This window comes from Nothobranchius furzeri, chromosome 16 (assembly GCF_043380555.1).
Source record: "Nothobranchius furzeri strain GRZ-AD chromosome 16, NfurGRZ-RIMD1, whole genome shotgun sequence".
NCBI lineage: Eukaryota > Metazoa > Chordata > Actinopteri > Cyprinodontiformes > Nothobranchiidae > Nothobranchius > Nothobranchius furzeri.
The window spans coordinates 45039637-45066340 of record NC_091756.1 but is presented as its reverse complement, the minus strand read 5'-3'; the positions used below and the strand labels follow the sequence as shown (position 1 = coordinate 45066340).

The following is a 26704-nucleotide window of genomic DNA, read 5'->3' as shown; positions in this document are numbered from 1 at the left end:
AAGTCATCTGTCCAACTTCAATTTAATGACATGATAATAAATAAATTCCAGAAATAAAGCTTCTTAAAGCTTCATTAATTTGCTCAAACAAGCAGAAAGTGCAACTGAAATTGGTTTTAAACAAAGTAGTGCTGCATTTAGCAGTACAAGATCAAATCCAGAACAAAGAACGATTTATGATTTTTGTCCATGTCGTGCCACTTTTGTGTTAAAATATCAAATATGCTCAAGTCATCATCAAGTCAACAGATGCAAGTCGATTCAAATCGCAAGTCATTGGCTTTCAAGTCCGAGTCAAGTCATAAGTCTTTATAGATTTTATCAAGTCAAGTCAGAAATCATTAAAATAATGACTCGAGTCTGACTCAAGCCCAATTCATGTGACTAGAGTCCACACCTCTGCTACCGAGAATCTGGGGCAGATTGGCCAGATTTTGCAACAGTTTCTACCCTCAGGCCTAACCCTAACAGTTTGCATCCGGGGAGAGAAACAATAACACAAAACTTTATTAACATGTAGAATACAGGTGAAACTGGAAAAAATAGAATAGGGCAGAAAGTCCAGTTATTTCAGTAATTCAGCTTACACTGAGAGATAATTTAATGAGATATATTGCAACTTTTTCATAATGTCAATCATTTTCTTGAGCCAGTCTGTGCTAAAATGACCCTTTACTGGGTTAATGAAAGACCACCCAGCCCCTATCGCCCTTCGGTTGCCAGAATAATCCACCTGCAATTCCAGATAGGCAGGCCGCTCTGTTGGGACTTAGAAAAAATGAAGCTGATTTGTTTAAATTAGTGACAAATCACTTCTGTAGACACAAATAAAGCCCGGGGAGACATTTCAGCTCTTAGATTAAGGTGTTACAGTTCAAGTCACCTCCCATTTCCTGTTTGAAAAATGCACCCCAAGGAAGCGTTGCCTGGCAGATCAAGAGGGTGGAGCCGCTTACAAATACTCACACACAAACAGGCTCACAGCAACATTGTGACATCATTGGTACCAACGAATGTCATAGTGTACCTCTTAGCCAATAGCGATGGCAGATTTAAATTAAAATGTAGTGCAGAATTTTTATCTGAAGAGGGCACAACACTGACAGTTTTAGGCAGATTATTTAAATTTTAACTAAGATGCACTGGTGCAAAATTATTCACTACACATGTCTACAGCATGATTAGACACTCATTTATATAGTTTATCAGCAAAAAAAAAGTTGATTCGGTGGTTACTTGCTCTTTAAAAAGACAAACTAACTGTGAGGAGATACGTTTCGCTTTTGGTTCTACAACGGACATTTGGGCGCTAAAAGCAAGCCAAAACTGCCCCTTTAAAGCACCAAGAACACTTTGGATGTGTTTTGGATTAATTAGCTGATTAGACTGTGACACTTTGAATATTGAACCTATTACAATATATTGAATGTAGGGTTTTTACAGGCTGTAAATCATAATACTCACAATTATAATAAATAAAGGCTTGAAATATCTGTATTTGCATGTAAAGAGTCTATATGATGTATTAGATTCACCTTTTAAGTTCAATTACTGAAATAAATGAACTTTTGCACCATCTTCATGTTGTTTGAGTTTTACTTGTAAGATATAGTAGAGGACTGTTTACACATGTCACTGTGTAGTTAGTGTTGCCCTGTTTCAACCTCAATGATTAAAGTTCTTCTATCCAGAAGAAAACATTATCCCTCTACATAATTTGGTCAAGGCACATGAATTTAAATGTGCAATTTGAGTGAGCAGAGAAAGTCTAATTAAAATGGCACTCTGCCTGCTAAGCTTTAATGTCCTGCCCTGAGAATGAATCACTCTTCGATCTAAAATCCATTTATTACATTGTGGGAAGACATTAGGATGCTTTTTCCTTCTGCAGCAGCCATTAGTAACAGCTGGGTAGCATATTTTTTTTAGATTGTAAAACGGACACCTTTTCTTTATTATCCAAATTTATTTTCTCAAATGCTTTATGTGTACACAGGCGTGGTCAAAATTGTTGGTACTCTTCAGCCAATAAAAAAAAAATACAGTGGTCACAGAAATAATTTGAATCTGACAAAAGTAATAATAAATAAAAATTCTATGAATAAAAGTCAGACATTGCTTCGCCCTTGTGTCCCAGCATGCTGTGTTCCAAGCTCGGCCAGCTCGGGGGTGGGAGGCTGTGAGTGGGCCTGGAGGCTTGCCATTGTTATCTCCCAGGGCTCTGGCAACCCCCGGGGTAATCCTGTGTGCCTCTTGGGAGGGAGGTTGTCTGGCGGCTGTCTCCTTAGGGTTCCTACACTTTGGGGAGACCCATGGATCTATGGGGCTTGGAACTTCTCCATCTTCAACGTGTTTTGGGGGCAGGTCTGTGGCCCCTCACACTCGATATTAGACACTCCTATAGAGAAACCTTACATACACAAGCACGTGTACGCACACAGGTGCTCACATAGTGCTCTCACATGGTTGGCTTGGGCATTTTTAACACATCACCTGTGTGGTGGCTGTGGTTTGCATTAAATGCACTATGAACTATTACTGTGTGTTTCTCAGCAAAAATTATTACTTTTATATATCCTCATGTTGTTGGTGTAGTGACATTTTGGTCTTGTATTTTTGTGTGTCCCCTTTTTTTCTCCCTTTTGGGTCTAGAAGCAGATTCTTGCTCATCATTCATTGTTTATTTTTGTGAATCCCCCTTCTCTTACACTTCTGTCTCTGTGTCTGTTGGTATTTTTAACCACCAAAATATTTCCAATAAAGTTTTGGTATCAGGAGTGACATTATAGCAGAAGTTGTAAGACACCACCTGTGAGAATAAAACTGCAAAGCCTGTCTTCAGCATTCAGACATCTATTCTGATTGCTTCACAGCCAGACAGGACACTGTAAAAAAATAAAATTAAAATAAATACGGTAAATAAAAATATAAAAAAATGGTAAGCTTCTGCAATCATGTTGAGTCAGCAAAAATAAGGAAAAGACTTTAACACTCACCACATCTAGGATGGCGTACAGTAGAACTTCCAGAGATACCTCAGTGGGCTTTCTGAAGTCTCTAACAGGCCGGGTCATGTAGAACAGCTCGTTACTTTTGGTCAAATTCAGGTATTTTAAAACTTCCTGATAACTGCATTCTCCCTCAGGGGAATCCCCGTCCACACCTTTAAACACAAACATATATGAAATGTTCCAGAAAGAAAAGCTGAATTAGATTTTATATGTTTATGTTTATGTTTATTCATTTAGTAGACGCTTTTATCCAAAGCGACTTAAATTTTTGTAACCTATAGGGCATGTTGTATATACCGTATAAAATATATTATATAAATTTACTAATTTACTAAATAAATACATCTCAGTACTGAAACTTTTATTTTGCACCTACTTTTGAATATGAAGTTCATGCATTTTCTTATCAGCCTCTTAGTTTGTCAACAACAATATCCTGTGTTGGTGATTACAGTTGGACACTGGCAAGGAATAACGGTGAACCACAAAATGTGTTTACAATCCTGACTCTGATGCAAATCTCCATTAAACATTTATTATGCACATAGCAAATGATTTATTAAAAAATAAAAAAGATAAGCAAATAAAAAGCTAATTCAGCTGGAAAGGCTTTCTAAAATGTGTACCTTATCTTCACATTATAATTAGCAGAAGTAATACTACTATTACTAATACAAATAATAGTAACTATAATATTAATAACAATAATAATAATAATAATAATAATAATAATAATAGCAATAATAATAATACAACAACAACAACAAATAAAATAATCTTACTCATGAGGAGGAGCAAACAGAAAAAGTTTGTCAGCAGCATTGTTAGAGAATCCAAGCGATGAGGTGATTGTACAGTGAATGTGCTCATCAGGACTATGAAGAAATCTTATCCGGCCAATAGAAAAACAAATCCACCCACAGGAAGTGGGGAGGGTGAAGTGAACACCCATCTGGTGATGGGATTTATGGCTCTTTCACGGGAGCCGTTCATTAGTCGGCCGTTTACCTCAAAGAGCCGTTCAAAAGACTGGCTCCTTTGAACGAAGTGAAGCCAAGAGAACGAGTGGGGTGGGGGTGGGGGGTATTAAGAGAAACGTGTTCCTGTGGTGTCCGTGAGGGCGCACGAGGTTGGTTAGGGTTCCTCCTACGTTCGTCACAGCGTGTTACGTCCCCTCTGGTGTCTAGGAGTGGTGAGGGGAGAACACAGAGAAAATTAAAATAATGTAAAATAAAAAGGGAATGAATCACCGATGGATGGTATCTGTTTGTGATGGGAAATAAGTGAATGGAAGGAGGTTCACGGAATGGTTGTTTCAAAAGGTTTATTTACAAAAAAGTGGATAAAAGGTATTTAATAAATAAACTAAATAAACTCCCTTTTCTAAAACAGGGAGCAGCAACCCGACAACAAACTTAAAGCACTCTCTCTGGCGTTAACCAGAGAGATGTATAGTTAAAGTAAACCAACCACTAAAGGAACAAAAGGATAAACCTAAACCATTACCAAAACCAAAACGACCCACAAAACAGACGCTAGAAATCGCCTTAACTAAAAATCCTCCAAATCAAAACAAAGAGCCAAGCTAAACTGAGGACTAGGAGATTAACAGTAACTGGAGGCAAAAAGGCACTGTAGTTTTTTTTTATTTTCAGCTGCTACCTGCTTTGGCTAAACTAAGTCTTTTCTACATCTGTTTTAGTTCCGTACGAACGTGGTACCAACGATGGACATCAGGAGCTTCTTTCAACGAAAAACCTCAGGTAAATTTTTTTTCATATATATTCAGTTTAATATATTTGTATGCAAAACAAAAGGATATTTATTAGATCACTATATTTACTTTACTTTAAATTTGAACAATCAAAGATAAAAAACTTTTCAAATAAAGAAAAGTGAATGAACAAATTCATTTTCTGGCTGAGACATCAATGAGAACAGACAATTTGCTTGAAGAGGACACTACACTTTAAAGATTTTTTTGCATCTCATTTGCAATGTGTTGTCCAATTGCTGTGGCATTCTCTATGTGCCTCAGCAAGATGAGGGGACACTGGAGACTGAAGAGGGTGAGGAAGGGAATCTGGAGGATGAGGGTGTTGCGTTTGTAATCAGGCAGCGGAGGTGACGTCTCGGTTCAACACTTTATTCAAGCTTTACAGCGGTACACCATCTTGTTAACCCCTCTCTCTTCTTCTTCTTCTTCCCCTTTTTCTTACCAGCCTCTTTAGCGGCACCCCTGGTCTGACAGAGTAACAGCATGTAATACTTCGCCTCCTTTACTATAGAACTTCATAAACACAACAGAGGGGACGAAGTCTCTGCAGGCCGAGGGGACGAAGTCTCTGCAGGCCAAGGGGATGACTCGACTGGAGGCATAGCCGCTGCAGGGGGAGCCTCTCGGACAGGCTGGACCGGAACCTCTCGGACAGGCTGGAGCTGGCGACTTTTGCGCCGCCGTCGACGAGTAAGGCTCATCGAGGGTGCGGGGGTGATGCCGGTAGAAGCAGAGGAGGAGTGGCAGCCCACCGGAGGAGATGCGGCAGCACCGTCAGGAACAGGCGAGGGTGTGGTGGCTCGGCCCATCGGAGGTGCCGCGATGGCACCGGCAGAAGCAGAGAGAGATGAGGAGTAACAGCCCACTGGAGATGATGCAGCAGCGCTGTCTGGAACAGGTGAGGGCATGGAGGTTTGACACATCAGAGATGCGTACGGAAGGTGGTGGTGGTGGTCTTTAGCTGAAGGTCACCAGCAGCTCCTTTGCGAATGGCCAAAAGGAGACCTCTTCTATGGGGTGAATGTCAAAATATTGAACGGCCCACCACAGGGCTCTGCCTCCCAGGCAGAGCACCAGGTACGATACCTTGTTAAACTCAGAGGAGTTCAAATACAAGCAGCTAGCACAGTCTTGGATGAATGTCCAGCAGGTCTCAGGATCTCCATAGTACCTGTACACCTGGGTAATCTGCTGGGTCCTGGGTGGTTGGGTCATTCTATCACGTTGTGTGCCAAGAGGAGGTTAGGACTCAAAGATGCAGAGATTCCAGATGCACAGGGTTGGTAGAAATAACGTAAAAATCCTTTATTAACGAATAAATCCAAAACGGCAGGGAGCCAAAAACCAAAATCAAAAAAGTCCTAATAACAAAACCTAGAGATATCCAAGAATGAAAGAAACCAAGAGATACAAAATCTAAAGAGGGGCACGAGACAAGGCTGACACAAACAATGACCCAACAACACATTGAGACGCAGACAGGGTTAAATACACTGGGTCAGGATGAGTGGGAGATAAGCTGCAGGTGCGTGGGGAGAGAAGCCAAGTGAAAGCAATTACCTCATCAGGGAGAGGAAAGTGAGCAGAGGAGGGGAAACTAACATGAAACTAAATTGAAAAGGAAGCCACAGTTCCGGTAGTGCTTGGAAAGTCATTCCACATTAGTGGAACAATGCATGAGAAGAGTCTGGATTGTCCTGAGCGTGGTGTAGGCACTGCTAGCCGACGATCCTGTGATTTTTCTTTATTTTGCATCATACGTCTATTCGTGTGTGTCTACATTGAAGTGCCCTGTGTCTGCTCTTCTCCTCTTCTGAGGTTCGTCATTGATCTCCATTTCCTGGGAGGACCTCTCTACACCATCGCCTGATTCGGCTGCCTGCTGCCTGAGGGTCCGGTTCGCTTGGGTCTGGACGTGCTGTGGTTTCTGCCGTGGTTGCAGGAGCTTTCCGGCTCGCCTGGGGCCTGGTCCGGTCCCTACTCTTCTTCCTCCTACCTGTGGACTATGCTGTGTGGGAGCACAGAGCTCATTCATCCTTTTTGAAATAATCACTTCATGGAATTACAAATGATCGATTGCTGTTGAAATTCTTCCTGTCACGGGGATATACAAATGATCTACAATTTGTTGACTTACTGTATTTTCCCCTGACAGGAGTCGCAGAGTCTGCACATAGCCCCTTCAATCAGAGCCTACTTCCTCACACCAGCTGGACTGCAGAGATAATAGAACATAAACAATAACATCTTGTCCTCCAAGGTCCATCACAGAGGAACTCTTTTAAAATAAACTCCTTTATTCCCAGAAGAAAAGAAGATTTTATAATTAAAAATAATCATTGAATGAACTTTTGCGATTGCTAATTATAAATAATGAAGTGTTTCATTAATCTGTGCTCAATGATTGCTTTAGTATGTTTACTTGACAAGGTCACAACATTTGCACTCACAAGTAAAGTTAAGTAAATGCATGACACATAAGTTAACCTTTTGCCCACATTCAGAGTCTCCATCACAGAGGGTGTGCCCCTGCGATGCTTGGTAACATCTTCAAACTTGTCAACCTGTGGTTGGATAGTCAATCATAACATCAGTCAATTAAATCTAGCCAGCTCTGGTTTTCCCTCAGTTCAACTTCAGACAAAACAGTTCGAACAGTGCAACAGTTCAAGGGTTTTAGAGAAAAGCTCCAGACCGGCCATCTGAGCGAAAGCCTCTTTAACCAGAAGGATTTTGACACATTGTCAAAACCTTAAATCTTTTTCGCACCTGCGAAGCTGAAACAACACGATAGTTTCCTGCAGAACAAAGCTGACTCAAAACTCCTTCAGAGTTATTTTTAAGACGCTTGGTTTCATCTATCGTTGTGATACGGGGAGACATCCCAGGACTGATTTGGGCGCATCAAGGTTTTTCTACGAGCCAGGTGCAGTGGGGTCGTCAGCCCCGGGACATCTCGTATCCAACGGGGGTCTTCCAGAATGGGTGAGGTGGACACAGCGAGATAGCGTCTGCATGTGGTTCTGATAATAACATTTGTATAGCTTATATGCAAACCAAATTCTTTCCATCCAGAACTCAGCTTCCTGAAGATACGGAGATTCTGAATACATTATATTCACACATAGGTTCCAGACCCCCGTCCCTTAGTTCGCATCCACTCACAGTAAATAATAGTTAAACAATTTGACAAGTCTTAATGGTTTGTAAAATAAATTCTGATTTTGCTTTTAACCTGACTGTTTCTTGAATCAAAGCAAAGTGTGTACAATCCCTGAATAAACAAAGAATCCTAGAATCTTCTGCCTAATCATTTTAAGACCAAGCAGGGGATAATCTATATAGATTATCACAGCTATTGGTCCCAAGTAGTGGTAATAATAATAAATAGCTTAAAGCAATTTATTTAATCCAATTTACCCTCTATTATCATTACAGTGCATTACAGCCACCAACTGGATTGGAGTGGAATGACTACCAATCACTTCCTGTTTGTGCATCGGCGTCTTAAAGGAATAGTCCATTGTGGCATTAACAGAGAGGTGCCAGCAGTCAGGGCTAGGGGGCCCCCAACATAAGGGGGCCCCAAGCGGCCACCGACCTATGCCTTGTGGTAAAACCGCCACTGAATCCAGTTAAGCTCCAAATACCAAATCAATTTGATACGAGCAACAGGCATTCCCAGAAGAATAACCTGCAGCTGTTCTCTGAAGCTGTTAGCCATGGGTACCGTCAAGGCCAGATTAACCATATGGGCAACTGGGCAATTGCCCAGGGGTCCATGAACTCTAAAGGGCTGAGGCCCAGGGCAGCAATGGCACGAGCAAAATACTGTACTAGGGTGACCATACCTCCTCTTTTCCCCGGACATGTCCACTTTTCACTCACTGTCCTGGCGGCCGGGGGTGGGGGGGGTGGGGGGGGTGGGTTCTTGTATTTATGAAAATGTCTGGTTTTTCATCCAGGAGCAGGGATTGAATTATGGGGGAGCTGGATATCCTACACATCCAGGGGAGCCAGAAAAAGTTTTCTACCTATATTACATCATTCATGGACTCTTTTGAGCAGTGAGCGGCAGAGCGATGATTGTTGGTGCGCAGCGCTCCAGGCTGCTGCGTCCAGCGCACGGTCCATTCTCAAAGTGGCACAACCAAAAAACTATAATTAACACACGATCGTTCATGTCCGCACATGTTCTCTACTTTCTGTCTTATTTGTGCCTGAAGCGCTCTGCTACTGCGGAGCTCATCACCTGTGCTGCTGTGATTTCACCTCACTGACGCAGCATCGAAACGCGCACTCAACTTTGTGGTCAGGAGATCCCTTTGATCTGCTCAAAAGTAACTGATGAGGTGAAAAAGTAAGAATCCAGGCAGCAGTTTTTCTGGAGAGTTTAGAGGAGATGCAGGAAGATGAGAGACAGACAGGACAGGAAAATAGTTAAATAAAAACAAGAAAGCAAAACAAAGTGTTGAAAAGTAAAATGCAGGCAGATTTATCTCACTACGCATTTTTACCTGAATAAAACAATAAGTAACAATAAGTATACATCTGATACAATTCAGATCACCTTCAAAACCCAGTCACACCCATGGCCGTTTCAAGGCATTTTGGGGGCCAATGCAAAATGACCCCCCCCCCCCCCCCCCAACGCCCCCACTCCCCGGGCTCCCCAGAAGCCTCTGTGTAATTCATACTATGTCCAGGAGTATTAGTTATACGGTGTTTGTTAAAGCCCCTCAGACATTACTGACATGTTCTAATAATATCAGATGAAAAATTAAATTATCAGACATGCTGTCTCATCTGCTTCTTTTCTAAACTTGTAAAAAGTAACAAAACAATTTGAAAGCCACTATTTGTGGATTCTCTGAAAGTTTCCATCATGGAGTGTGTGACAACTTATTTTTTCATTGATCCTATCGTGTAATCTCACAGCTGAAACAAGCATCCTTAATAATCTGTGCACAGGAAGCTTACCGATGCTCTAGTAAAACAAAAGGTATAATAATTTCTTATTAATAAAACCTTGTTGCAGCACTAAAGCAGAAAAATGAGATTTTGCAATAAATATGCAAAATAGTTACATATGAATTGTTTTAGAGCCCATTTATTGACAGAATCTGATATTAATTTTAGTTTTTACAAAGAAATGGGTCCCAATGTGGTTTGTGTGGCGTTGCCATAGTGTGACGTCATAGGCACAGATCTCCTGTCCTCCTTTTTGGAAATGGAAATATGGTCGCAGCACAGAGACAATTCGCTGCCTGTGACTTTGAACGTCAGTTGAGAGCGGTTGAGCGTCAGTCTCATGCAGACTGACCAATGAAGAGAGGGCCTCAAGTTAAGACCCTCTCCTCATTGGTCAGTCCGCCCGAGGTGGGTCAAAGGTTACCCTGAGCGGGTTACGTGATGTCAGGCATTTAAGTATTGAGTATATTTACTGCATATAACATAAAAATATTCGGTATGTGACCATATTATGGTGATCCTTGGGTCGTGATGATGGGGCTCTTTAATATTGTTGCCCAGTACAACAAAGTGTTAATCTGGCCCTGGGTAGCGTTCACAGTTGCTTGCCTGAAAATGATGAACAAATCCTTTCCCCTGCTGGGACAAGCCAGCTAGCATTGGAGTCAGACGACCTGTTCTCACAAGATCCACTTTTTCTTGAAAGGTCCATCTTGAAAATGGTGTGGCAAGTAAATCTGCAACCAAGTCTGTCCCTTCTCCTCTTTCAGCTATCATGTGTTCACAAATACACGATTGCTGCCTATAGATACAAATCTCCGTGTTTAGTTTTGATATTTTGATTAATGCCGCTAGAAAAGTTCAAACTACTGCTTATCCAATCACAGGATGTGTTCATGTCAACTTTTGCGTGAGGCCAGCTAGCTGGCCTAGGCCACGCTGACTCGTGATTGTCTCTGTTTACTTACAGCGGACAGTGGGCTTCTTGATTGATTCTGAAGGCCTAGGGCAGACTTAATCTGCCTGAAAACACAAGCTAGCTGAATTCTGATTGGATAACACCCAGCCTTGGTATTTTAACACTGGAAGCAGCGCAACCAAGTGGGTATAATAGGATATAAAGAAAATAGACCAGTGAAATTTTTTTTATTTAAAAATATTTACCAAAGGAAAAAAATACATTTACGTGTTTGAGTAAGTTTAGACCAGCAGAGAAGGCTTTGCTGGCCCTGACTGCCCACCACTGCTCACACCCAAATCCAACTGACATTGAATAAATGAAAGCTAGTACCGGAAATTAGGCTTTCACTGACGTTATTGCGAGAAGAATAAATAAATACACATTTTGCTGTAACATATCATGTGATCACTTGAGTTCATGCTTCACCGGTTAGATTACTGTCTACAGAATCAACAGATAAATACAGCAGAAATATAATACATTATTTTTCCCACAAACCATAAAAGCAAGTTGTTATAAGTTAAACATTAAAAATACAAAACTTCCAATTATGTAAATAAATAAATTAATTAATTAATAAAATCGTTATGGTCTTTAATACATAGCTGGAGCTGATAGAAATACGTGCTGGAAATAGGTTAAAGATGAAAGTTTCTTAAAATCTTTTGAATATCTATTGTTTCAGGTTATTTGCAAAACATGCAACAGTAGTATTTCCTTGTCAGTTTATATTGACTTGATTGCAAGAGCTTCATATTTATGGAATAAATAGTTTGAAAACTTAATGATCAGGGGTCTCATTTATCAAACAATGCGTAGAATCCTTACTAAAACCGTACTTAAGCTCAGCAAAAAAAATGTACTTAAACCAAGTAGGTTTGTGATCTATCAAACGTGGAGTACGCACAGCTGCACGCAATCTCAGCTTCATAAATCAGAAACTATCTAGAAAGGTTCTCAGCTGCTTTTTAGTCACATCCCGCCCTCACCACGCCCACTTACTGCCATAAATAGTCAATGCAAAGTGCCTTGTGGACCTCATTCATATACATAAGCTGGCTGTTGCAGCACTCCGCCAATGACGATGGCGTCTGTAAATCAAGGCAGATCAAGGAAGCGCAATTTCATAGAAGCAGAAGTTGAGGTACTTGTGGGTGAGGTGGAGAAATGAAAGGAAGTGCCTTTGCAAAACAAACAAGATAAAATCCATGGAGTGGCACAACATTGTTGAAGCCGTCAGTGTTGTGAGTTCTTCAGAGAGATCTGTGGCGGATATAAAAAAATGGTCCAATCGGGATTCAATCCCAAGGCTCCCACGTGAAAGTCACGCATGCTAACCAGTCACCCAAATGGAGATCTCCCCTGTACATGTAGCCAGGGTGTATTATCAATTGGGTCACAGTGACAGGACACACACTGTCACAGATGCATGACATTCTGTCTCAATCTGTCTCCCTACTGATATTCTGCGCTTCAGGCTGTGTGTGTGTGTGTGTGTGCGCGCATGTGTGTGTGTGTGTGCGCGCGCGCGCGTGTGTGTGTGTGTGAGTGTGCGTGCAAGTGTGTGCGTGTGAGGGGGTCTTGTTCTGTGTGAAAACGAAGCGGTACAAGTGATAATGCTGCAGGGTTTCATAATTTTATCCTTCTCAGCAGCAGCACTGCAGGTGCTCTCCATAACCAAAATGTGCGTAAGCCAGGTCCTTAGTCAACTTAAATTTGCGCACATTTTTCCGCTAAGTTTTCTTTCATAAATCCCAAAGTTTGCGTGGAAAGTTGCTTACGCAGTTTTCCGACCCCGTTTTGTGCGTAAGCAAGCTTGATAAATGAGGCCCCTGGATGACATAATCTATACGAACATGTGAAAACTTAATGTAACTTATCAGAAAACATTTTTATTGTTGATCTGATGATACTTTGTCACAAACAATAAAACAATGTGGTTATCTAAATGAACTAACTGCATTAACTTTAAAACTGTTTCTGAAAAAAAAATCTGTGAATCAATAACACCCAAATTCATGCATAAGTAAAAAAAAAAAAAACTAAACATTTTAAACATTTGTAGTTTTAGTCTGAGTCAGAGGTCCACACAGAGAAGAGTGTGCATAAAAACACAATGACTGATGTGATATAAAAAATGCTGAAAATGGTGTTAAATTTGTTAGTCACGTTGGTCCAGTAGCCAGGTTCCACCTCTTCCTTCTTGCTGCTGAGAAGGAAAAACTTTTTCATCTTTCCCAGTTCATCTGACACTTTTTCCACTGCAAGAAATATCTCAGTCAGCTGGCTGCTGCTGCTGTCCTGAAAGAGTAGTTTAGTTAAGACGTTATATTTTGGCAAAGGCACTTAACACTTTAATTTTACCAAACATATAGGAGGAGTTTGGGTTGGGAGGGGATGTTGTTTTTGTGTTCTGGTGTGTGTGTGTGTGTGTGTGTGTGTGTGTGTGTGTGTGTGTGTGTGTGTGTGTGTGGTGGGGGTGGGGTGTGGTGTGGTGTGGTGGTGGGTACACTGGATCCATGTGGGACTGGGTTGTTTGTGGTTTGGGTTTCACAGGCAAGGCTTCTTATGCTATGTTCATGCTTTCCAAGTTTATGATTGATAGACTTGTCTGGAATTGTCTGAATGTCCGATTACATGTGTACGCTGGAATGGTAAACCCATTAATAATCCTTTTAACCCTCCCACTGTCTTTATGGGTGACCCCGCGAGGAAAGTTGACCATTGAGCAGGATTGATGGTTTATTCCTTGAGGTCCACGTGGCAGGGGTGAGGTGGTGCTCACTCCTATGCAGCAGCTCATCAGGCTCTGCAGAAGTCTGTCAATCACCTACTAGTTAAAATCAGGTGTGGTGAAGCAGGGTTAAAACCAAAACGTACTGGATACCAGCCCTTGAGGCCCGGAACTGAATAGCCCTGGCCTAGACCCTTTAACTGCTTTGTTTGGAGTAGTTTCGATGGAGGAATTTTTGAACAAATACCAGTTGGACATGATTGCCTTTTTCTGTTTATTGGCTAAAAGACTTATATTGTCTAGATGGAAAGATGGTCATCTCCCAGCATACGGTCACCGTGCCAGTAAACTGATGGGTATATTCATCTGGAGAATATTAGACACAGACAGAGGGGCTCAGTGGGGCAGTTTTGTGTTGTTTGGTCAACGGTTATGTTGTGTTTGATAGTGTACCTTTAGATCATTTTTTGTGATTCTTTTGTTTCTTTTGTAGGTTGAACTTCGTGTTTTGATTTAGTGTTGTTGAAACCTTTGTTTTAATTATTTGTCTTTTTGAGTTGGATCCAGTGTTGCAGGGTGTTTAAGGGTTTGTTATTGTTCTGTTTTGAAAACTGTTAAAAGTTTAATAAAAAATACTTTGTCTCCCCCCCCCCCCCCCAAAAAAAAAATTTTAAATAAAAAACCATCTGAAGAATTACTTTTAAGCGTTGGTTCTCAATCCTGCTCCTGGAGAAGCCACTCCACAGCTAAGATTCTCTCGGTGTGTACTGGCACACAGCAAAGCTCGCAAGTTAACCTTTCTGCTGCTGTTCCACGCCACTGGTAGCTCCAGAGTGAAGTAGGAGTTTATCATCTGATGGTTGAAATCAGGTGTGTTGAACAAGGGTTAAAACTAAAGCATGGATGGTACTGGCCCTCCAGGACCAGGAGTGAGAACCACTGCTATGGTTTGTTGAGGTTGTTCTTTGTCTTGACTAAACTCAGCAATCCCTCAATGAAAATGCAATAGTTAAAAAAGCATTTACGAATTAAATGAAAAACATTTGGTGCAATATCTACTCCAATAGAACATCAAATTTCAAATATTTGGAAAAATGTAACATTTCTCAGGAGTGTTATCAAAAAGTGTAAGGAACCATTTTTTTTGTTTAAAATTAATAAAACAGAACCTCAAGGTCCATTTTATGGTTCATTTCTTTTGTAGAGTTCATACATAAAATGATTTACCATATAAGTGCAGGTTATGAAATGAATGCAGAGATCATGCTCATAAGTTATTTGAAAAGATGCAATGGTCTCTTTTCTAAACAAAACAAACCTTAAATTTTTTTACCAACCTCTTTGTAGATAGACGATATTTGATCACCCATCTCATCGTGGATAGGCCCACCCTTCTCTATTTCTGGATAGATTTAGAGGACACGAGTGAGTCAAACATTTTAAGGGATTTCTGTGTACAAAATTATTAAAACTGAAATCAAATTCTGTAGTTTAAAATGTCCAAGATTAATTAAAGAAAACAGCATTTTAAATGTGCCACCTCTCTCCTCTTTCAGTCCCGAGCCATTTTTGTTTTTTCTGTCCTGGGATGCTGAGTCTTTCTCCGCCAAATACTTCATTAAAATGGCCTCCAGGAGGCTGAGCAGCATCAGTGCAAAAGTTCCAATGCAGTAAACCACTATGAGGAAAAAGACAGCTCATTAAAGAAGATGCACAATTTGTTTTTTCTATCCCCATTCATATAGGTGAGCTCTAGTTAGAATCAAATTTGGAGTGAACAGAACAAAGTTAAATTATTCATTATAACTGCAAAAAAACATTTAATGGTGGCATGTTTCAAGGTCTTTTAAATTGGGTTTGATTTAGTTTTGTTGTTTGTTGTCTTGTGATGTCATGTTCTATGGCTTTCTCTATGTTCAGCATGGTTAAATAGATTTATTTTTTTGTATTTGTATGCCTTTATTTTACTGTCCATGAAGTTTATATCATATACCATTGTATTGTATGGTTTGGATGTTTTACTGCTGACATTTGTTTATAGATTGTTTCTCACCTATTTTTTATTTGTCATCAGGTCCTTCTATAATTTAGCCTGATTTTTTTTACTTCACTGTCAAACTACTGTTGACTTTTTTCCTTTCTTGTTTTAAATGGGCAAATAGACACTCAGCTTTCCTCTCTGGTTAATGTTTTCATCTCGTCCACCATCTTTATAATATTATCTTAGAGCACAATTCCCAAATATACATGTTACTGGGACGTATCTTGTGGCATTTACCTATTAGTGGAATCCTGCGTGATGTAAAAGGTAGAATCTCGTTGAGAAGAAGCTGCATCACTGTGACTGCAAGCAGAACAGTGATTTTGAAGCCAATTTTCTCGCCTCCACTGTTTGACATCATGAGGGAGGCAAAGTCCAGGCACAAGAAGAAGAGGATGGGAAGCAAGAAGTTGGAAACATAGAGCATAGACTTTCTCCTCATTTTGATCTGTGAAAGGATGTGAGTTGTGGTTAAACACGTAACTCCTATATGTTTGGCATTGCCACTTCTTTGACTGAATAAGCTTACAGGCAACACTCAAAAACCAACATAAACTGATCTCACTATAAAGCACCGAGCGTGATCTACAGCTCCACATTGTTTTCAGTGTGCTGTGACATGATGATATGAATTTTTAACCACAACTTAAACCAGAAAAAGAAATGTGAAGTTTAAAAGTTTTCTCAGCTCAAGTCATACTCACAGTGTAAATGATGACAGTCTGATCGTCGCCAAAGTAATGAACTGTTTTTTTGTGCGCTGACTGATTCAAAAACTCCCACTCATACTGTGAATCCATTACCTCCTTAGACCACGCAGTGAGTAATGCATTGTCCTCAGTGATGTGGAATTGTAATTCTTCATCTGAAGTGATAAAAAGAAAACAACATTCAAGGAACATGTAGTGAAATGTAAACATTTATATATCACCAGTTATCTCAGTTAACTCAAACACATTTATAAATGACCCTGCTACTATTTAATTAATATCAGATTGTTCAAGTGCAATCCAGACTGATTCAAACTCTTTTCACGTGGCCAACATTAGAGAGCATGAAGAACATGTAAACTGAGCTCACCAGTGTACAAAACAGATTTGAAGGTTATGTTGCAGCTCTGAATGTCAAAGGGGAATTTGTAAACTTGCATCTTGCAGGTGCTGATGACAACCTTGTCATTCCTATAAAATGTATAACCCTCATGAGATATCTGAAGGAAAGGGCTTGGTGGGGCTTTGTCCTTCTCTACCCTGTAAAAATACAATTTTGTTAAAGAGAATAATCCTTAAATTAGTTGTCAGTCAAGAAAATTGTGAATGAAAAGGCTCCCAGCTTCTTGAATGCTCATGCAAAAGCTTACGTCACAACTCAGTCATTCTGGTCATCAAAGGATTGCCGGCTAGCACCGCTTACATTAGCCTCCAAAAAAATCCAAGCACTGTGTGTATCGTTCTATATCACTGCAATAACTTATTGAACACTACCAGAAAAGTGGTATTCCTGCTGGCAGCCTATTGAAGCCCCAACTTTTAAAACTGCATCTCCTACTGCCGCACGGGCAAGAGCCACACCCACGCAAGCGGCACACACTGGGTGAGTATCCCACGAGGTGATTTTGTTCCCGCAGGGGCAGAGCTTGGGGCTTTCCTCGGCAACGTTAGCTGCAGTGACCATTTTTGGCGACCACTAGTAAGCCGTGTCAGTGCTCTCAAAGCTTTGTGCAGCTAATGGTTAGAGCAGAGGAGAAAACATTGCTATTTCACCCTGTTAATATATGTCATTGATACCGGAGTGTGTTGGGTATTGCTAGTTGAGAAGGATTTGTGTGACTAGTTGAGAGGAGTATTGCTACTTCCATGAGCTAGAGAGCAACTGTATGGCTGAGAACTAGTGCCCAGTGACAGAGTTGTGCATCCTGTCAATGGACAGTTTAGCTTAGCTCCCAGTGGTATAGTTGCATAAAGGCTTCTGAGCGAAGTGAGAAGTGGAATTTGAATTATGAGTGACGCCATGCCAGCCTTATAGGGTGAAGGTCTGACTCCTCCTGTCATAGACAGGTATGCCAGTCAACTATGGCTGGCGTAATGATATTTAAGTTTCTGATGAAATCACGCAGGAGGCGTTCCTCATAGTGAGACACGAAACGAATTCTATGAAAGAGAACCGGGGTTATCGCCATAACCTTGAGATTTTACCTATAGCCCAAAAGTTGTCACCAAAAAAAGGGTCATGCACTTTAATATTGTATTAGCCTAGAAGTACAGACAGACCATAGCACAAGGAAAATGATGTTGCTCTGTAGGTCAGTCTGGCCACGCTCCATTAAAGCATCAGCAGACATGAACAGTCTTGCGTCTTGCCAATCACAGAGCTCTATCGATTTGGTTGGCGGGATGATGCGACTGTGCAAAACAAAGATGGCAGCAACTCGTTTGAAACAACTTTGGCATCAACTTTGGACTACTTAGATTTGGGCTTTCTTTGAGTCCTTTATTTAGAAATCGGATGTATTTGTGTTTTCTTCGACAGTGTGGTGGACAGCCCCATTGACTGACATCCATAGTGGTGTATACGTCACGTTTTTTTTTGTCCAATAGCATGTGGAGACAGTTTAAAAAAAACTGTAGATTCCACCCCACGACTGAGATCTATTCATGTGTCATGACCAGACTATATACTTATATTTCTATTTATAAGTTGGATTGCTAGGCCAGTATTGCGTAGGACCACTTTAAACTTTGATTATGACATGAATTAGCTGTCTCTAATTGTTTCTTGTGTTAAGCCTGCTCATACTGCATTTGGATACTCAAACACACACTACTCAGTAATGCTCTCATAAAATGTTTTGGTAAAATTGCAATTTATAAGTTGAAAGAAAACAGTTTAAATGAAAGATTGAATTTGGGGGGGAACACATCTAAAGTTTTGTATTTTAAAATCTGCACTATTATAGATTTCAGATAATTAAAAGCTAAATAAAAAATGTGTTTCAGAAAATCATGTCAAGTCTTATTAGTTCGGTCCTGTCATCCTGTGATTGATCATAAAACTTTCTGTAATTGTAAAAATAAACATTTTTTGTTAAAAATGCCTGTAAATGTCTAACTTGAATTTTAAGAAGCTTAGTTTTTAGTTTTAACAAGATTTTATAAAGTAAACATTGACTGAATATCAAACAAATACATTCTACTATTTATTTTGAGTAACCTTTACATGGTGTGGGCTTCTTCTACTAGCACACTTAAGTTAATTGAACTTCACAGTGTATAAGTTATTGTTACAGAGTGTCTAAGTTATAGTTACCTGCAAAAAACTATTACCAAAACCTTTAAAGTGCATGCTACCTTCACTTACAATATACACAGCAAATTTAATAGTTTGGATTTTGGGGTGTTGGTCCAAGGGTTAGGGTAGGGTTAGGGCAGGGTTAGGGTAGATCAACATGTTCCACAGGTGTCTGTGCGCGCACATAGTGGCTGGGTAGCGCTTCGCCTACATCTTTATAACTGTTCTGTCTTGCGGAGGAGCTCATGTGTGCATCTGTGTGAAACTCTCATAGGAAAAAAGAACAGAAAGAATGGCTCCCCCCCAGCCGCGACTCGGCTCCCATCGGTCATGTTTATGAGCCATTCAAAAGAATCGGTTCGTTCACGAATGTCCCAACTCTAGTCCATTGATGGAACAAAGAATGTGACAGAGTCATCTGCACTAGAAACAAAGCTTTCAAGTGGCTTAAAAAACACCCCACCGAGACAAATGTAATTACATGTAAACGACTGAAGGCCGTAGCCAGAAGAATATTAAAAGACGCAAAGAAAAAGAGCTGGAAATCCTTTTGTAGTGAACTGGGCCCAAATAGTTCAATGGGAAAACTGTGGAACAGAATGTCAGGTTTTTTATTTCTAAGCACACCCCCTGCCCCGCAGAGCTCAGTGCAATAGAAACCGAGCGCCAACCAGAACTAACCAATAGCGTTACACTATTGCTTACGTGTTTCAAATTTAAAGAATACCTCGGCTGATGCAGAGTTGATGAACTTTTCACAGACAAATTAAATATAAATATATGAGAACACAACATGACGTGTGAATAATACTTGCAAAACAATGTGTTTTAGTTCTTTTTGTCAGCCATATAAATAAACAAGAAACATGAAGTCGCCAAGCTGAATAAGAAATTGTTTGTGTGATATGATTGTCAGCCACTAGATGGTGCCATCTGGGTTTCCAGTGTACCCACAATGCACATCGCCCACCAGTTCTTTATTGTTCCTGAAATCCATCACAATTACTTGTCCTTAGTTGTTTTTCTTATGTGTCCACAAACATTAAAACATTTATAAGTCTGTTTGTTTAGCACACTTACATTTCTTCAATAGTTATGTCTGGCTGCCACAGAGTGTCAGTTGGAACTATGACTTTTGAAATTCCACAAAAATCCTCTTCTTCCCAACTGATGAATTCATTTTTCCAGACCTAAAATGTGTAGAAAAACATGAGTAGATGTGGGAAAAAAAAGATGAGAATGGAAAAAGATTGTAGTTTAACTTGATATGATTTATCCTCCAGTCAGTAAGTAAATATTTTGTAACTGTTTGTTAACTAAATAGGGAAAACTTACCATTTCAATCCAAACATAGACTATAAATGTTTGGTCAGCCACTCTCTGTGGATTAAGCACAGTATAGGAACATAGCAAATAGAAATACAGGCAGGATGGCTTTAATTTAAAAATTAGGCGACAAATATCCATTTTTTAATGGCAAAATTTAACAAAATGTTAGAAAGTAACGTCAACAAATTCATTAATCCATGACTTTATAGAGTAATGATATAGACCTATTAAACAAGTCTTTTGGATCTGTTTTTGCAATCTTTGCAGTAGCGCCGGTCTTCATCTGTTGACAGTTATTTTAATTTTGACATTCTGACTATGAGTTAGACTTGAGTATTCTCTCCATAAAACTAACACAAACATGGCAACCAAAGATAAAACCAAACAAGACTTTATCTCAAGTCAAAACCCTAAAAAACTGACAGAAAAAATATATAAACAACTTACCACATCCAGGATGGCATAGACCACCATTACTAGGTAAAGATTTGTCTTTTGTTTGTGATCTTTAACAGGTCGGGTCAGGGTATACATCTCCTTGTTTTTAGTGAAGTTCAGGTAATTTAAAACGTCTAGATAACTGCAGGTATGTGCTGCAAAAACACAAAATATCTTATTTATTGTTTCATTATTATTTAAAAGGAAAAAAGCATGTTTTGTGATTTTAGTTATGTAACTGGGCTAGATTTTGTTCACACTGCATTAAGACTTGTATGGAAGGATTATGCACACATTCAACAACAATTCATTAGTTCTTACCTTTTGTGTCAGAACTGTGGTTGGATGTCTGATTACCAGCATCTGATAGCTCATAACGCGCATTATTTACATCTGTCAAGAACAATAAGTGAGATCATAAGATTATTGATTTTACATTTACATTTTTGGTTTGATTAAGTGTCAATGGAATTAACTGTCCTCTGTAGCTGTCAAACACAAAGCCCAGGGATATAAACAGTGTTTTAATGAGATGAGAAGAAAAATCATCCATCCATCCATCCATCCATCCATCCATTCATTTTCTTTCGTTTTTCCAGAATCAGGTCGTGGGGGCAGCAGCCTAAGCCAAGAGGCCCAGATTTCCCTCTCCCCAGCCACTTGAGCCACCTCCTCCAGGGGAATCCCAAGGTGTTCCCAGCCAGCCGAGAGACATAGTTCCTCTAGCGTGTCCTGGGTCTTCCTTTAGGTTTCCTCCCGGTTGGACGTGCCTGGAAAACCTCACCAGGGAGGCATCCTAATCAGATGCCCGAGCCACCTCAACTGGCTCCTCTCGATGTGGAGGAGCAGCGGGTCCACTCCAAGCCCGCAGCGCTTGTTACACAAGATAACATACTGTCAACAAACTGTTCTTTTCAAGGCCTCTGCTTTCCCCCTTATCGGTTCTACAGGATTTTAGAAAAGTGAACTTTTACAACTCAAAAATTAAATAATCATAAGGTTGAATGAGCAGATGTTATTTGAATAATAATAATAATAATAATAATGTTTAAATAATCTGTGCCTAAATCAATGAAGATTAAATGAATATTGTTCTGACAATGATATTACATATTTTGATCAGTGCTGTGATACAACAAGTTAATCCTTATCTACACTCATACACAATGTTCATAAAATATAAAATTATGTGAATTATTTTTTTTTATTTGTGCTGATTCAATCATGAAGTGCTTTATGAATAAAACTTGATTGAATGATCCTGAGTCAGCAAAGGGTAGAAGGCCTTCTCCGGGTCAGGGATGAGGTCCTGCCCCAAGTGGCGGAGTTTAAGAATCTCACGGGGTTTTGTTCACAAGTGAGGGAAAGATGGAGCGTGAGATCGACAGGCAGGTTGGTGATGCATCTGCAGTGATGCGGGCATTGTGCTGGTCTGTTGTAGCGAAGAGAGAGCTGAGCCGAGATGATGAAGCTCTCGATTTATCGGTCAACCTGCGTTCTAACCCTCACCTGTGGTCACGAGCTTTGGAAAGTAACCAAAAGAACGAGATTGTCGATACAAGCGGCCAAAATTAGTTTTCTCCCCAGGGTGTCTGGGCTCTTCCTTAGAGATAGGGTGAAAAGCTCTATATTCCTTGACGGGGAGTTTAAAAACCACTTAGAAAATGGAATTATCAATAGATGGCCGGACACTGTGTAGGTCAATATGTAGGTGAAAATTAAACCCTTTCTGGACACTCAACTTCTCACACACCCTCCTCACACTCATGCATTCACACTCACGCAGAGCTGGATGAGTAAATAATTTTGTATTTGGCATTTCTTAAAAACTGAACAATTGTGGATCACAAAATTTAAAAAGAGGCAGATGATGTTAAAATTTATGGGTTACATACCAAGGAATTCAGCAAAGCTCTCATTGGATTTGTGTTGATCATTCTGAAGCTCTTCTGACTCTAAACAGGAAATATTTCCCACTGGAAAAAAAAAACATTAATGTTACCAATAAAGTAACCAGTAACAAGCTTCTACCATTTTCATTGCTGAACTCAAACAAGACTAATTCTATCATCCATTCCATAAACGTCTTTCAACTCTGTGACAAGTAAAGGTTTTCTGTGTAATTAAATTATAACTAGGAAGCACCCAAATTTCCCAACACCTTGTTGCAATTATCATAAAAATGCTTAATTAAGTCAACTTTTAAACTCAATGACACATTTAATTAGTTGCTTAATAATCCAATGAAGAAAATGCTTTAAAAGGAAAGATGTTTAGTCAAATAGCAGACTACACACACAAGCATCAATAATCCGATCTTACCTATGAGGAGCAGAAAGCAGATGAAAGTAAGAGTCATGATGCTGACAACTGAATCAGCAGCTTTGTTGTCTCTGAGCTGTCTGAAGATGTTTCCTGCTGTGTCCGTGTCACTGCCACAGAAAGCCAACCCCCTAGCTCTTAATTAGACAGTTAGTGCTACAGAGTGCTAGCACCTAGCACTCTGTAGCACTAACACACTGAGGAGTATATTGCTGCTTTCACACTGAACAATTATTGAATGATTGATCCTTTCCATTTTGGTAATTTATGTAGTTTTCTGGAAGAGAAAACAAAAGACTCAGAATAAACACATGCAATCTCATGCTCACCCAGTAACAACTATTTTGAGGACATTTGACAATTTTATTAGAAATGTTCACAATATTTATGAGCACCACAGCACTAATGTAAACTCACAATATAAAAAAGTTACTATTTGGCTTGTGACCTATTTTGACAAGATATCATAAAAATAAACAGCAAATGTTAGAAATATAATATTTGGCCATAGTTTATCTAGATTTACTGCTGTCTCATTATTCTGTTTTTGGAAAGAAGTGAAAACCTTGAGCAAAGCAGCCATGCTCTCAAAATGAACTGATAAAGATGCAGCTGCGGTTGAAAGGACTCAGGTTGGGATTGCTGGTTAATTCAGCATCCACGGGCAAGTAAGTCAATAAAATGTATTTTTAGAGCACCTTTCACAGATAAGTTCATCACAAAGTTCTGTTTAACACAAGTAAAAACTGCATGGAACATTGTACGTAAGGAAAATGTATCCAAACAAAGATGAAAGATAAAAAATCACAAAAATATTTTCTAAATCTCACATCCTTGCCAATTTACTTCAATGAATTTATACACCTATGTTTACAACAAGCAGCGCTTTGCCAATCTCCTTACTCTCCACCCAAAGTAATCCACATTGAGAGTCCATGTAAATAAACCTATATATGAGTAACCTTATCAGTGGCTTAGTGGTATGAATGTCCTCTTTGGGACTGGGGACCCAGGGTTAAGATCTGTTTGGGTTGAACCAAAGCCTATAAAACTGGAAGCCAGTGCTGCCCTACTTGCCACTAAACCTTATGAAGTAAAGGAGGTTCAAACCACCAAATAGCTCACTGCTCCCCACGGGGATGGATCAAATGCGAAGATGTAATTTCACCAGTGTGTGATGATGACTTATAGGTAGAAACTGGATCTTTTTTCAGGCTCCCCCTGGGTGTGTAGGTTGAGGGATTCTGGGGAGCCCATTACTTTCCCAGGGGAGCCAGGCTCCCCATAGCTCCCCTATAATTCAAACCCTGCTCTTCATCTTGCTCTTGTTGGATTTTCCCTTTGCTTCTGACTCGACCTTAGACTGCGTCCGGACTCCTGCACTTCGCCTTCCCCATTTAGAATTATTTAGCTGTCTGCTTCTCCATGTCACGAGCCCTACCACCTCCTGACTACGATCCAGCCTGAGCCCCTTGTGACTCCATCCTCCAGGTTAACATCTCTGCCTGTCAATAAAGCTTCTAACCCTCTGGAGGCAGGCGTTGCAGATTTGCAACATTAAAACCTACCTACCTGGTTACACTGCATGCGTTTTTCATGAGCATTTTTGAACTCAGAAGTACCCCTGAAGGACTTAGTTGTTTGTCGTTTTATCTAAACTTACTTTGAGCCTGAGAGGGTTAAACACGTCACTGTGTTTGGGTGTTTTTACAGGTCTGTCATCACGGCCTTGGCATTTGATTTAAAACATGATACAAAACAATCTGCTGCTTGTGCTTTGTTTTTGTTTTACTGCTTTAAATGATATTTCTTTTAGATCTGTGAACTCAGACCTTTTCACTCTACTGTTGAAGTGGATACACAACATATCTAAAGTGTTGCCTCAAATCTCGTAATCACTGACAACCACTTAGATGTCTGCTGAAAGCAGTGCATTTACCACAACTGCTTTAAACACAATAATGGATCAATGAATGGAGTAATTATATAATTATTTTGTCCACTCTTTATGGTAAATCAACCCATCAGGCCCTTACCCCCTTTTCATGTTGCATGGAGAGGGAGATAAAGTACAGTACAAATAATATAAATGATGTTATAGTGACCATGTTACAATATCTGTAATGCTTTGAGAGAGGAATATGAGTTTGTCGTGAATTTTTAAGATGTTTAATATATTTGTTGCTATTTTACAAAATATTAAAAGTTTTTAAGAATGTTTTGATTATACTTAAACTTTAAGAAACATTTAGAACTGTTGCATGTTATTTTGCTCTTTAGCTTGAGAAATGTATTGAAACACTTCACCCATTAACAAAAATTTACATGTCATTGGTTTGCTTTTATTTATTTTTGTCCAAGTTTGTAATTGTTCAAACATGCTGTGAGTTTAGCAGGCTTTCCATCATTCTTTCAGGTCAACAGAAGGAGCATTAAACGTGGAGAACACCACTACAAATACGGCAGTGTGGTAAGGAGCAGCTACACTGAGGGAGAAGAGATTCTGCTGTGATTTTCATATATGTGACTTGTGATTTGTAGTGATTTTGTTTACTATTTCACATCTCGTCTCTCTCGTCTCGTCTTCCTCCGCTTATCCGGGTCCGGGTCGCGGGGGCAGCATCCCAACTAGGGAGCTCCAGGCCGTCCTCTCCCCGGCCTTGTCCACCAGCTCCTCCGGCAGGACCCCAAGGCGTTCCCGGACCAGATTGGAGATGTAACTTCTCCAACGTGTCCTGGGTCGACCCGGGGGCCTTCTGCCGGCAGGACATGCCCGAAACACCTCCCCAGGGAGGCGTCCAGGAGGCATCCTGACCAGATGCCCAAACCACCTCAACTGGCTCCTTTCGATCCGGAGGAGCAGCGGTTCTACTCCGAGTCCCTCCCGAATGTCCGAGCTCCTCACCCTATCTCTAAGGCTGAGCCCGGCCACCCTACGGAGGAAACTCATTTCGGCCGCTTGTATCCGCGATCTCGTTCTTTCGGTCATTACCCAAAGCTCATGACCATAGGTGAGGATTGGGACGTAGATCGACCGGTAAATCGAGAGCCTGGCTTTCTGGCTCAGCTCCCTCTTCCCCACGACAGATCGGCTCAGCGTCCGCATCACTGCAGACGCCGAACCAATCCGCCTGTCGATCTCCCGATCCCTCCTACCCTCACTCGTGAACAAGACCCCGAGATACTTAAACTCCTCCACTTGAGGTAGGACCTCTCCCCCGACCCGGAGGTGGCAAGCCACCCTTTTCCGGTCGAGAACCATGGTCTCAGATTTGGAGGTGCTGATCCTCATCCCAGCCGCTTCACATTCGGCCGCGAACCTACCCAGCAAGAGCTGAAGGTCAGAGCTGGATGAAGCTAGGAGGACCACATCATCCGCAAAAAGCAGAGACGAGATTCTCCTGCCACCAAACTCGACACACTCCACACCACGGCTGCGTCTAGAAATTCTGTCCATAAATGTGATGAACAGAACCGGTGACAAAGGGCAGCCCTGGCGGAGTCCAACCCTCACTGGGAACAGGTCCGACTTACTACCGGCTATGCGGACCAAACTCACGCTCCTCTGGTAAAGGGACTGAATGGCCCTTAACAGAAAGCCACCCACCCCATACTCCTGGAGCGTCCCCCACAGGGTGCCCCTGGGGACACGGTCATAAGCCTTCTCCAAATCCACAAAGCACATGTGGATTGGTTGGGCAAACTCCCATGCCCCCTCCATCACCCTTGCAAGGGTATAGAGCTGGTCCACAGTTCCACGGCCAGGACGAAAACCACATTGCTCCTCCTCTATCTGAGATTCAACTATCGATCGGACCCTCCTCTCCAGTAC

General features: G+C 40.7%; 2 protein-coding genes across 2 annotated transcripts in view; both read right to left on the bottom strand.

Annotated features, from left to right (window-relative positions):
• LOC107387522 (5-hydroxytryptamine receptor 3A) overlaps positions 1-4095 on the bottom strand; it is a 16347-nt gene extending 12252 nt beyond the window's left edge. Inside the window, exons 1-2 of the mRNA XM_070545716.1 lie at positions 3794-4095; positions 2997-3163 (exon numbers count right to left, since the gene is read on the bottom strand). Of these exons, the coding sequence (XP_070401817.1) occupies positions 2997-3163; positions 3794-3881 (255 nt within the window). The 5' untranslated portion in view covers positions 3882-4095. The remainder of the gene's footprint in view (positions 1-2996; positions 3164-3793) is intronic.
• A 6793-nt stretch (positions 4096-10888) lies between these two features.
• LOC107387717 (5-hydroxytryptamine receptor 3B) lies at positions 10889-23124 on the bottom strand. Its single transcript, XM_015962841.3, has 12 exons — positions 22873-23124; positions 22446-22526; positions 20872-20943; positions 20560-20705; positions 20119-20163; positions 19864-19973; positions 16576-16745; positions 16200-16360; positions 15733-15943; positions 14995-15132; positions 14792-14856; positions 10889-13021 (listed from the first exon to the last, which is right to left on the bottom strand). The coding sequence occupies exons 1-12, from the start codon at positions 22907-22909 to the stop codon at positions 12788-12790; spliced, it is 1470 nt and encodes a 489-aa protein (XP_015818327.3). The 5' UTR covers positions 22910-23124; the 3' UTR covers positions 10889-12787.
• Positions 23125-26704: the final 3580 nt, after the last annotated feature.